The 13641-nt window shown below is 39.4% G+C and overlaps 1 protein-coding gene across 4 annotated transcripts in view; it reads left to right on the top strand.

The window, feature by feature from the left end:
• Nucleotides 1-13641, top strand: part of CCDC141 (coiled-coil domain containing 141) — a gene marked incomplete at its 3' end in the record, with an annotated part of 202735 nt that overhangs the window by 173413 nt on the left and 15681 nt on the right. For all 4 annotated transcript variants that reach the window (XM_082841904.1, XM_082841903.1, XM_082841901.1 and 1 more), the window contains 2 exons: nucleotides 8588-8771; nucleotides 11686-11795. In XM_082841904.1, the coding sequence (XP_082698030.1) occupies nucleotides 8588-8771; nucleotides 11686-11795 (294 nt within the window). The remainder of the gene's footprint in view (nucleotides 1-8587; nucleotides 8772-11685; nucleotides 11796-13641) is intronic.

The following is a 13641-nucleotide window of genomic DNA, read 5'->3' as shown; positions in this document are numbered from 1 at the left end:
TACTAATTTACTCTTTTTACCAGCAACATATGAGACTTTCTCATTTCTCCATAACCACATCAACTCAAGATATGTTTAACCATTATGGAATTATGTTCACTGCTGGATATCTGCTAAAACACTCAAAAATGACATTTATTTCACAGAATTTGAAAATGTTTAGAGAGAAAGGTGATACTTGGATTTTTTCAGGTACAAAAATTGTTATTGACATTATTTCATTTTTTGTCAAGAGGATAAATGGCAAAGTATACACAGATTACATGAAATGTAGCAAGTTGGTTATTATTGGCATACTTCATAGTGAAGAAGCTCTACACTTGAAGTTATTGAGCGTTCTTTGTAATCCATTATTCTGAGATACAAAATGTCTCTCCCACTAACACAATAGAGCTTTTAGATGTAACACCACATTAAGGAGGATTGAAATGATCATTCTTCTATACTGATGTATAGGTTCGCTGTACTTCTGTGGCACTTATTTAAAGCCAGCTCCTAACAGAGTCATGTGTTTCTGTTTCTCACTCAGCATAAGTGTTTCTAGCCTTGGTCAGACACTTCTTCCATCACAGTTATTTATTTTCAGTGAGAAACTATCAATTCTCCACTGTCCTTTGAAAATATGACTATCTTCTATCAAGAAAAGGTCAAATGCTATTCTTTAAATGATATTTCCTCAATCTATACACTAAATCTTATTCTTAAGAGAGAATTTATTTATTAGAGTGTTATTTGGGCAATAATTTATCCATGTATTGTAAATGATTTCAATTACATAGGCTGGATTTTGTGTGTTTGAGCTTTTTTCTTCCCTTTAGCTGATATTTGGATTCTTTTCAGTGCCATATGCTTTTTATTTTTATTTATTCATTTATTTTTAACATCTTTATTGGAGTATAATTGCTTTACAATGGTGTGTTAGTTTCTGCTGTATAACAAAGTGAATCAGTTATACATATACATATCATCCCCGTATCTCTTCCCTCTTGCGTCTCCCTCCCTCCCACCCTCCCTATCCCACCCCTCTACGTGGTCACAAAGCACCAAACTGATCTCACCATGCCACGTGGCTGCTTCCCACCAGCCATCCACCACACACTTGGTAGTGGATATATGTCCATGCCACCCTCTCACTTTGTCCCAGCTTACCCCTTCCCCTCCCCATATCATCAAGTCCATTCTCTAGTAGGTCTGCGTCTTTATTCCCATCTTGCCCCTCGGTTCTTCACAATCAGTGTTTTTTTTTTTTAGATTCCATATATATGTGTTAGCATATGGTATTTGTTTTTCTCTTTCTGACTTACTTCACTCTGTATGACAGACTCTAGTTCCATCCACCTCACTACAAATAACTCAATTTCGTTTCTTTTTATGGCTGAGTAATATTCCATTGTATATATGTGCCACAGCTTCTTTATCCATTCATCTGTTGATGGACACTTAGGTTGCTTCCATGTCCTGGCTATTGTAAATAGAGCTGCAATGAACATTGTGGTACATGACTCTTTTTTTTTTTTTTTTTTTTTTTTGCTGTACACGGGCCTCTCACTGTTGTGGCCTCTCCCATTGCGGAGCACAGGCTCCGGACGCGCAGGCTCAGCGGCCATGGCTCACGGGCCCAGCCGCTCTGCGGCATGTGGGATCTTCCCAGACCGGGGCACAAACCCGCGTCCCCTGCGTCGGCAGGCGGACTCTCAACCACTGCGCCACCAGGGAAGCCCCATGACTCTTTTTGAAATACAGTTTTCTCAGGGTATATGCCCAGTAGTGGGATTGCTGGGTCATATGGTAGCTCTAATTTTAGTTTTTTAAAGAACCTCCATACTGTTCTCCATAGTGGCTATATAAATTTACATTCCCACCAACAGTGCTCAACTTCCCACCAACTTTCTCCACACCCTCTCCAGCATTTACTGTTTGCAGATTTTTTGATGATGGCCATTCTGACCGGTGTGAGATGATATCTCATTGTAGTTTTGATTTGCATTTCTCTAATGATTAATGATGTTGAGCATTCTTTCATGTGTTTGTTGGCAATCTGGGTATCTTCTTTGGAGAAATGTCTATTTAGGTCTTCTGCCCATTTTTGGATTGGGTTGTTTGTTTTCTTGATATTGAGCTGCAAGAGCTGCTTGTAAATTTTGGAGATTAATCCTTTGTCAGTTGCTTCATTTGCAAATATTTTCTCCCATTCTGAGGGTTGTCTTTTGGTCTTGTTCATGTTTTCCTTGGCTGTGCAAAAGCTTTTAAGTTTCATTAGGTCCCATTTGTTTATTTTTGTTTTTCTTTCCATTTCTCTATGAGGTGGGTCAAAAAGGATCTTGCTGTGATTTATGTCATAGAGTGTTCTGCCTATGTTTTCCTCTAAGAGTTTTAGAGTGTCTGGCACTACATTTAGGGCTTCAATCCATTTTTAGTTTATTTTTGTGTATGGTGTTAGGGAGTGTTCTAATTTCATTATTTTACATGTACCTGTCCAGTTTTCCCAGCACCACTTATTGAAGAGGCTATCTTTTACCCACTGTATATTCTTGCCTCCTTTATAAGGTGACCATATGTGCATGGGTTTATCTCTGGGCTTTCTATCCAGTCCCATTGATTTATATCTCTGTTTCTGTGCCAGTACCATATGTAGCTTTGTAGTATAGTCTGAAATCAGGGAGCCTGATTCCTCCAGCTCCGTTTTTCTTTCTCAAGATTGCTTTGGCTATTGTGTTTCCATACAAATTGTGAAATTTTTTGTTCTAGTTCTGTGAAAAATGCCAGTGGTAGTTTGATAGGGATTGCATTGAATCTGTAGATTGCTTTGGGTAGTAGAGTCATTTTCACAATGTTGATTCTTCCAATCCAAGCACATGGTATATCTCTCCATCTACTTGTATCACCTTTAATTTCTTTCATCAGTGTCTTATAATTTTCTGCATACAGGTCTTTTGTCTCCTTAGGTAGGTTTAGTACTAGATATTTTATTCTTTTTGTTGCAATGGTAAATGGGAGTGTTTTATTAATTTCTCTTTCAGATTTTTCATCATTAGTGTATAGGAATGCCAGAGATTTCTGTGCATTAATTTTGTATACTGTTACTTTACTAAATTCATTGATTAGCTCTAGTAGTTTTCTGGTAGCACCTTTAGGATTCTCTAAGTATAGTATCATGTCATCTGCAAACAGTGACAGCTTTACTTCTTCTTTTCCGATTTGGATTCCTTTTATTTCTTTTTCTTCTCTGATTGCTGTGGCTAAAACTTCCAAAACTATGTTGAATAATAGTAGTGAGAGTGGGCAACCTTGTCTTGCTCCTGATCTTAGTGGAAATGGTTTCAGTTTTTCACCATTGAGGACGATGTTGGCTGTGGGTTTGTCATATATGGCCTTTATTATGTTGAGGTAAGTCCCCTCCATGCCTACTTTCTGGAGGGTTTTTATCATAAATGGTGTTGAATTTTGTTGATAGCTTTCTCTGCATCTATTGAGATGATTATATGGCTTTTACCCTTCAATTTGTTAATATGGTGTATCGTGTTGATTGATTTGCATATATTGAAGAATCCTTGCATTCCTGTGATAAACCCCACTTCATCATGGTGTATGATCCTTTTAAAATGCTGTTGGATTCTGTTTGCTAGTATTTTGTTGAGAATTTTTCCATCTATGTTCATCAGTGATATTGGCCTGTAGTTTTCTTTCTTTGTGACATCCTTGTCTGGTTTTGGTATCAGGGTGATGGTGGCCTCGTAGAATGAGTTTGGGTATGTTCCTCCCTCTGCCATATTTTGGAAGAGTTTGAGAGGATAGGTGTTAGCTCTTCTCTATATGTTTGATAGAATTCGCCTGTGAAGCCATCTTGTCCTGGGCTTTTGTTTGTTGGAAGATTTTTAATCACAGTTTTAATTTCAGTGCTTGTCAATGGTCTGTTCATATTTTCTATTTCTTCCTGGTTCAGTCTCGGAAGGTTGTGCATTTCTAAGAATTTGTCCATTTCTTCCAGGTTGTCCATTTTATTGCCATATAGTTGCTTGTAGTAATCTCTCATGATCCTTTGTATTTCTGCCGTGTCAATTGTTACTTCTCCTTTGTATTTCTGTTGTGTCAGTTGTTACTTCTCCTTTTTCATTTCTATTTATTTGAGTCTTCTCCCTTTTTTTAATTGATGAGTCTGGCTAATGGTTTATCAATTTTGTTTATCTTCTCAAAGAACCAGCTTTTAGTTTAATTGATCTTTGCTATAGTTTCCTTCATTTTTTTCATTTATTTCTGATCTGATCTTTATGATTCCTTTCCTTCTGCTAACTTTGGGGTTTTTTTATTCTTCTTTCTCTAATTGCTTTAGGTGTAAAGTTAGGTTGTTTAATTGAGATGTTTCTTGTTTCTTAAGGTAGGATTGTATTGCTATAAAATTCCTTCTTAGAACTGCTTTTGCTGCATCCCATAGGTTTTGGGTCGTCGTTTTTTCATTGTCATTTGTTTCTAGGTATTTTTTGATTTCCTCTTTGATTTCTTCAGAGATCTCTTGGTTATTAAGTAGTGTATTGTTTAGCCTCCATGTGTTGGTATTTTTTACAGATCTTTTCCTGTAATTGATATCTAGTTTCATAGCATTGTGGTTAGAAAAGATACTTGATACAATTTCAATTTTCTTAAAGTTACCAAGGGTTGCTTTGTGACCCAAGATATGATCCTGGAGAATGTTCCATGAGCACTTGAGAAGAATGTGTATTCTGTTGTTTTTGGATGGAATGTCCTATAAATATCAAGTAAGTCTATCTTGTTTAATGTATCATTTAAAGCTTGTGTTTCCTTATTTATTTTCATTTTGGATGATTGTCCGTTGGTGAAACTGGGGTGTTAAAGTCCCCTACTATGATTGTGTTCCTGTCAATTTCCCCTTTTATGGCTTTTAGTATTTGCCTTATGTGTTGAGGGGCTCCTATGTTGGGTGCATAAATATTTACAATTGTTATATCTTCTTCTTGGATTGATCCCTTGATCACTATGTAGTGTCCTTCTTTGTCTCTTGTAATAGCCTTTATTATAAAGTTTATTTTGTCTGATGTGATACTTGCTACTCCAGCTTTCTTTTGATTTCCATATGCATGGAATATCATTTTCCATCCCCTCACTTTCAGTCTGTATGTGTCCCTAGGTCTGAAGTTGGTCTCTTGTAGACAGCATATATATGGGTCTTGTTTTTGTATCCATTCAGCCACTCTATGTCTTTTGGTTGGAGCATTTACTCCATTTACATTTAAGGTAGTTATAGATATGTATGTTCCTATTACTATTTTCTTAATTGTGTTGATTTGTTATTGTAGGTGTTTTCCTTCTCTTGTGTTTCCTGCCTAGAGAGTTTCCTTTAGCATTTGTTGTAAAGCTGGTTTTGTGGTGCTGAATTCTCTTAGCTTTTGCTTGTTTGTAAAGGTTTCAATTTCTCTGTCAAATCTGAATGAGATCCTTGCTGGGTAGAGTAATCTTGGTTGTAGGTTTTTCCCCTTCGTCACTTTAAATATGTTCTGCCACTCCCTTCTGGCTTGCAGAGTTTCTGCTGAAAGGTCAGCTGCTAACCTTATGGGGATTCCCTTGTATGTTATTTGTTGTTTTTCCCTTGCTGCTTTCAATATTTTTTCTTTGTATTTAATTTTTGATAGTTTGAGTAATATGTGTCTTGGTGTGTTTTTCCTTGGATTTATCCTGTATGGGACTCTCTGCACTTCCTGGACTTGATTAACTATTTCCTTTCCCATATTAGGGAAGTTTTCAACTATAATCTCTTCAAATATTTTCTCAGTCCCTTTCTTTTTCTCTTCTTCTTCTGGGACCCCTATAATTTGAATGTTCGTGTGTTTAATGTTGTCCCAGAGGTCTCTGAGACTGTCTTCAATTCTTTCCATTCTATTTTCTTTATTCTGCTCTGAGGTAGTTATTTCCACTATTTTATCTCCGAGGTCACTTATCTGTTCTTCTGCCTCAGTTATTCTGCTATTGATCCCTTCTAGAGAATTTTTAATTTCATTTATTGTGTTGTTCATCACTGTTTGTTTGCTCTTTAGTTATTCTAGGTCCTTGTTAAATGTTTCTTGTATTTTCTCCATTCTATTTCCAAGATTTTGGATCATCTTTACTATCATTATTCTGAATTCTTTTTCAGGTAGACTGCCTGTTTCCTCTTCATTTGTTAGGTCTGGTGGGTTTTTACCTTGCTCCTTCATCTGCTGTGTTTCTCTGTCTTCTCATTTTGCTTAACTTACTGTGTTTGGGGTCTCCTTTTCACAGGCTGCAAGTTCCTAGTTCCCATTGTTTTTGGTGTCTGCCCCCAGGGGCTAAGGTTGGTTCAGTGGGTTGTGTAGGCTTCCTGGTGGAGGGGACTAGTGCCTGTGTTCTGGTGGATGAGGCTGGATCTTGTCTTTCTGGTGGACAGGTCCACATCTGGTGGTGTGTTTTGGGGTGTCTGTGGACTTATTATGATTTTAGGCAGCCTCTCTGCTAATGCGTGGGGTTGTGTTCCTGTCTTGCTAGTTGTTTGGCATAGGGTATCCTGTTCTGGAGCTTGCTGGTCGTTGAGTGGAGCTGGGTATTGGCGTTGAGATGGAGATCTCTGGGAGATTTTCGCCGTTTGATATTACGTGGAGCTGGGAGGTCTCTTGTGGACCAGTGTCCTGAAGTTGGCTCTCCCACCTCAGAGGCACAGCCCTGACACGTGGCTGGAGCACCAAGAGCCTGTCATCCACATGGCTCAGAATAAAAGGGAGAACGAAAAGAAAGAACAAAAGAAGAAGATAAAATAAAATAAAAAAGTTATTAAAATAAAAAATAATTGTTAAAAAAAATTTTTAACTAATAAAATAAGAAAGAAGAGAGCAACCAAACCAAGAAACAAATCCACCATTGATAACAAGTGCTAAAAAGTATACTAAAAAGAAAAACAAAAAACGGACAGACAGAACCCTAGGACAAATGGTAAAAGCAAAGCTATACAGGCAAAATCACACACAGAAGCATACACATACACACTCACAAAAAGAGAAAAAGGAATAAAATATATATATATATATCGTTGCTCCCAAAGTCCACCTCCTCAATTTGGGATGATTCGTTGTCTATTCAGGTATTCCACAGATGCAGGGTACATCTAGTTTAATGTGGCGATTTAATCCGCTGCTCCTGAGGCTGCTGGGAGAAATTTCCCTTTCTCTTCTTTGTTTGCACAGCTCCCGGGGTTTAGCTTTGGATTTGGCCCTGCCTCTGCGTGTAGGTTGCCTGAGGGCGTCTGTTCTTCACTCAGACAAGACGGGGTTAAAGGAGCCGCTGATTCGGGAGCTCTGGCTCACTCAGGCCGGGGACGGGAAGGGGTACGCACTGGGGGGCGAGCCTGCGGCAACAGAGGCCAGTTATGATGTTGCACCAGCCTGAGGCACGCCGTGCGTTCTCCCGGGGAAGTTGTCTCTGTATCACGGGACCCTGGCAGTGGCGGGCTGCACAGGCTCCCAGAGGGGCGGTGTGGATAGTGACCTGTGCTTGCACACAGGCTTCTTGGTGGCTGCAGCAACAGCCCTAGCGTCCCATGCCCGTCTCTGGGGTCCACGCTGATAGCCGCAGCTCGCGCCCGTCTCTGGAGCTCCTTTAAGCAGCATTCTTAATCCCCTCTCCTCGCGCACCAGGAAACAAAGAGGGAAGAAAAAGTCTCTTGCCCCTTCGGCAGGTCCAGACTTTTCCCCGGACTCCCTCCCGGCCCTCCATGGCGCACTAACCCCTTCAGGCTGTGTTCATGCTGCCAACCCCAGTCCTCTCCCTGGATCCGACCTCCGAAGCCCGAGCCTCAGCTCCCAGCCCCCAACTGCCCTGGCAGGTGAGCAAACAAGTCTCTCGGGCTGGTGAGTGCCGGTCGGCCCTGATCCTCTGTGCGAGAATCTCTCCGCTTTGCCCTCTACACCCCTGTTGCTGCGCTCTCCTCTGTGGCCCCGAAGCTTCCCGCCCCCCGCTGCCACCCCCGTCCCCGCCAGTGAAGGGGCTTTCTAGTGTGTGGAAACTTTTCCTTCTTCTCAGCTCCCTCCCACTGGTGCAGGTCCCGTCCCTATTCTTTTGTCTCTGTTTATTCTTTTTTCTTTTGCCCTACCCAGGTACATGGGGTGTTTCTTGCCTTTTGGGAGGTCTGAGGTCTTCTGCCAGCGTTCAGTAGGTGTTCTGTAGGAGTTGTTCCACATGTAGATGTATTTCTGATGTATTTGTGGGGAGGAAGGTGATCTCCACGTCTTACTCTTCCGCCATCTTGAAGCTCCTCCCACATGCTTTTTTATACTGCCTGTTCTTGTAAGTCTGCAACATTCCTCTTACGAATTATGCTTCAGGCAAACCTAAGAAGGCAGGAAAATCAGAGTGATTTCCATACTTCTACTTTCTTACCTGACTCTAATTTCCAAGTGCAAAAGTATATGATCACGTTGTGATGTTTTCCTTCTTAGGACTTAAAGAGTTCACACTAATGTGAATATAAAGTTTGAGGAAATTGAAATTCGATATTTCAGTGATCAAAATGAAGAACTTTGGAAGGATGGTGTCTCTTTAATCTATGCTTTGTCCCATTTTAATTTAGTGTCACTTTTGGTATGAAGATGCAAGTGCCACAGTTGTAAGAGTTAGAAAATATTCCACAGAGTGCAAGACCAAGGAAGCTGTGGAGATTCTCCTTCAGCAGTTCAAAAAGTTTATCACACCCTCAGTGCCTCAGCAAGAAGAAAGGATTCAGGAAATCAGTGACCTGGCTCAGCGCTTATATGGTGAGGTCTCTTTTAAGATACCCACTGATTCACTATTGAACACATCTCTAGTGAACCTAATCCAGCGGAAAGCAGAGCATGGCAAGCCCTCAGGGTCCTCACTACCCCAACCTATTCAAGGAAAAGTTTAAAGATAAGAGCAAAAGTGAACTGTAGTGAATAGAGGAAGGAACTCCTGGCTGTAGGAGATGAAGCCTGTGGATTTTTAATGACCATTTGTAAACCCTCCTTCTAAATTCTGCTTTCTTCCCCATTCTTGTTGTTCATCTTCAGGGTAATAAAACCAGAACAATACTCAGCTTATGTAGACAAAAAAATCTGATTTCCACTAGGGTGATTCCTCAAAAAAATACAAAACTCCCATAATATTATACTTAAAGTAGGTAGAAAGCTAAGACTGAGGTCTACAGCCCTCTCACTTCTATGAGGGTTATGGTTTGTGGATATGAGAAAGAGCTGGAAGATTTTCCCTTGTCTTCCTCTCACTTGTGGAATAAATGGGAGAACTCAAACGACCATCTCACTGGTTGTGCTTTCCTCTTATCCATGACTTTGTCAGTCTGAGAAGTCTTTCTATCTGAGGGAAGGCCCCATTTAAAAGGCCCCTGGGGGTTGACAGTCCTTGAGGGTGCAAAGGAATAACTTTCATGAATTCCCTGACATTGTTAACTACAGGCCAAGAGTAATTCCTAGTGACAGGGCAAATCTAGCCCCAAAGGAAGGTAGAAACAGGTGCTTCATTTGGCTGTCCACAGCTGCTGTCAGGTGGACATTTTCTCTTATTACATGAAGCACTATGCATGGATAGACATAAAAATTTTGTGGAACAATATATACTGTACTCCCTAACATCAAATTACTGAGAATGAATTATTAATGATTTTCCAGAGAAAAGGGTAGAAACATAAGAACAATAAAATATAGATTGAAAAATTAAAGAAGACTAATGTGATGTTTCACTCCTACTATAGTTACCGTATAAGTGTACTAAAAAATTCTGGAGGCACTCTGCTCCTATAAGATGGTTTATGTTTTCCTCTGTTATTGTATTCTTCACACTGTAGCATAATTACATGTCCATTTGTCTGTCTTCTCAACTGACCATAAGCTCCTTGAGGGTAAAGGAAGTATATTTAATCACTATGTTTCAGTGCCACTCAACTTCAGCACATGGGAAGTACTCACATGACACCATAAAAGTTACATTACCCTCCCATCATGCAAGATCCCACATCCTGCTTTGTTTGTATTCCAAGGCCTTATCACCAACTGACATATTGTATGGTTATTTGTCTGTTGTCTGGCTCTCCTTACTAGAGCGTAAGCTCCTTGAGAAAAGGGAGTTCACTGCATTATGGTATATACTAAATGCTTAACAAATATTTGCTGAATAAATGAACCACTGAATGAATAAATGAATGGCATGTGTCTTCATCTGTTCAGTATGGAAGTTATGCATTTTTTAGAATTTGCATCAGGTAAGATAATTTAGAAATAGTATATCAATTCTTATAGCATTATTGAACCCAGAATTTTAATGCGAATAAATTTATCGCAAAAAAATTTGAGTACCTATTATATACTCAGAGCTGGGCTTGATATAAAGACATATAAGACTTAGTTCCATCATTCAAGAATCGACACTCTGTACCTAGAAATCACAATATGGTAAATGCAGTGAGAAAGGTATAAAATGTGTGTATTAGTTTTCTAGGGCTGCCATAACAAAATACCACAGACTGGGTGGCTTCAACAACAAAAATTTATTTCCTCACAGTTCTGGAAGCTAGAGGTCCAAGATTAAGGTGCTCACAGAGTTGGTTTCTACTGAGGCTTCTCTTCTCTTGCTGCCTCTTCATATGGGCATCCCTCTGTGCACAAGGACCCCTGGTTTGCTGGTGTCTCTCCTTCTTATAAGGAAACCAGTCATGTTGGATTGGGACCCTACCCTAATGGCCTCTTTTTAACTTTATCACTCTTTAAAGACCTCATCTCCAAATATGGTTATATTCTGAGATACTGGGTGTTGAGTCTTCAACATATTAATTTTGAGAGGGACACAATTCAGCCCATAACAATGTATAATTCTAGTTTGGTCTGAACTGTGGAGTCCAGTAGTCCAAGTTTAAATCCCTTCTCCTCCAATTATTGTCCGGGTCACCTGAAAAGGCTCTGTTGAGCCTTGCATTCCTCATTTGGAAAATGCAGTAGAACCTACCAGAGAAGGATTATGTTAGCTAATGCATATAAAATGCCTAGCCACAGGCAAATAATAAGCACTCACTACGTGATAGATATTTGTATCATTATCCCAATAGGAAGAGGTAAAATCCAGTTGGGAAAGATTAAGAACATTTTTACAAAGACGTTGGCATTTCAGGTAGACCTTGGAGAGTGGGTAGGATTTGTCAAGCAGAGATGGGGTTATGGTGAGGGCATTCCCAGTACAGAAAAGAATACTCAGTGGCTATGGGGGTTTTGAGAGAAAAGTTGCTGGTTCAGTTTGTCCAGAGATTAAATATGTGAGAGAATTAGGGTGACATACCTTTGAGAGAGGCAGGTTAAAACCATATTATGGAGGGCCTTGAATGTATACTTTTCTAGGTAGTGAAGAACCACTGAATGTTCTGAAAAGGAGAAAACTGGTTAGAGTGGAGCTTTAAGAATATTAATATAGAAACATTATTTAGGTTATATAAGAGGGACATGGCACAGCAAATGTAACCATTTTTCTAGAATACTTGGTTTTTCCAGTAATGCCTTTATTTATTTATCTGTTCAGCAAGTATTTAGTAAGCACTTACTATTTACCAGCCCTTATGCTGGGCACTGGGGAGATCAATTAATGCCTGGGATTTTTTTTTCTGCTAAGGATTTGAGCTTTAAAAATAGATTTAACCCTTCTCCTCCCCAGGTTTTGAAGAAGGGCAGAAATATGCTGAGAAAATAGTGGCCAAGCACAAAGAGGTTCTTGAATCTGTTACTGAATTATGTAGCTCTCTCACAGAGCTTGAAGAAAAAAAGGTAATTTCTTCTTACCAGAATATGTACTTTTAAGTGATATAAATAAAAATGTGTTTATCAAGTGTCTTCTGGTACAAAGATGTTCTAACGGAAATTCTCAAGGGACATAATGTGCACATTTGTTTCACAGCTTTCTAACATAATCATATGGTTGTTTCTGATAATTAATTCTGTTTCTTTTCCATCACTGCAGAGAAAAATATTGTGGAGAATAAGGACTAAACTATTAAGGTGTCTTGTTTATATTTTCATGGATCATATCCTAAAGGATAAATGTGTGCCATTAAAATCAAAGTCTATATTAAGTAGTTTTACGTTTTCGCTCATAAATAATGAACATGTTATTTTTTCTCCTCCAAATTGTGGCCCTGGAGAAAATAAAACTAATCTTCAGGTATTATAGTCATTGAACATTTAGCTTCATGGAAATATTAAACTAATCATTGGCATCTTTCATGGAATAAATAAATTGATGGTAAAAAAAAATAGAGAGAAAATATGTTTATGACTATGTCTAGGTAAAATCTGGTTAAAAGAGAGAAATGTATGTATATATATATATATGTGTGTGTGTGTGTATATATATACATATATATGTATATATATATTGTTTTTGTCTATGTTGTGTCAAAACTGGTTTCATTAGTGCTGTTTTCAGAACTGGCTGAAAGAACCAGTTGTTTAGGATAGAGAGAATGGCAAGGTAATCAAGAGCACAGGCTCTAGAATAAAACACAGCCCCCTAGGAATACCAACTCTCCAAATTATTGGATTTGTGAATGAATTGGGGTAAATTCCTTAATGGCCGTGAGTCTCAGTTTCCTGATCTATAAAATGGAGGAAATAGAGGAAGCTAATAACAGGATAGCCTTGAGGATAGAATGTGAAGACACCTGTGATTATTGTTGTGATTGCTGTTGGTATTGAGACATAATGGTGCTCTTGCAGCTTGGAGCAGAATTATATTTATTTTCAGCAACTATTTTTTCTGTATGAATTTCCATGTCATAAATTTGAGTGACATTCCATTCAAAATGGTTTGCTAAGCTTGCTTATTTATTTATTTATTTATAGCTGTGCTGGGTCTTCGTTGCTGCGCGCGGGCTTTCTCTAGTTGCGGCGAGCAGGGGCTACTCTTCATTTTGGTGCGCGGGCTTCTCATTGCACTGGCTTCTCTTGCTGCGGAGCATGGGCTCCAGGTGCATAGGCTCAGTAGTTGTAGCTCGTGGGCTCTAGAGCACAGGCTCAGTAGTTGTGGCACACGGGCCCAGTTACTCCGCAGCACGTGGGATCCTCCCGGACCAGGGCTTGAACCTGTGTTCCCTGCATTGGCAGGCAGACTCCCAACCACTGCACCACGAGGGAAGTCCCTAAATGGTTTGCTAAGCTTTTAATTCAGTGGGCACCCAATCAAATTATCTTTTTCCTTTGGTTGAGAATCTAGATTTTTCAAATTCTTTACCATTTTCAGTAACACTGTAGTGAGCATCTTTGTACGTGAAGCTTTTTTCTCTCTTTTGTATTATTACCTACGCAAAAATTCTTTGCTTTTCATAGATGTTTTACAATGATACTGCCACCAGTAATGTATGAATGCACCATATATTTTGTATTATCTTTTTCAGCATTAATCGTTTCCTCCCCACCTTCACCCCACCCCCTGAGGATGTGTTTCTTCTGATTTCTGGTGCGCAGCCTGAAAATGGCTGCTTCCTCTGACTCTTTGCTGTCATCTACAGCATCCCTCCCATTTATGCTGTACATCTCCAAGTGAGCTCCACTAAACAAAATCGACTCTCTTAAAGTGATAGCCCTTTCCAGTTTTTCACCTTCATGGCTATTCTTA

Source organism: Leucopleurus acutus, assembly GCF_964270905.1.
Source record: "Leucopleurus acutus genome assembly, chromosome: 6".
Taxonomy (NCBI): domain Eukaryota; kingdom Metazoa; phylum Chordata; class Mammalia; order Artiodactyla; family Delphinidae; genus Leucopleurus; species Leucopleurus acutus.
The sequence above is the reverse complement of the archived record's forward strand: the minus strand, read 5'-3'. Positions and strand labels throughout refer to the sequence as shown.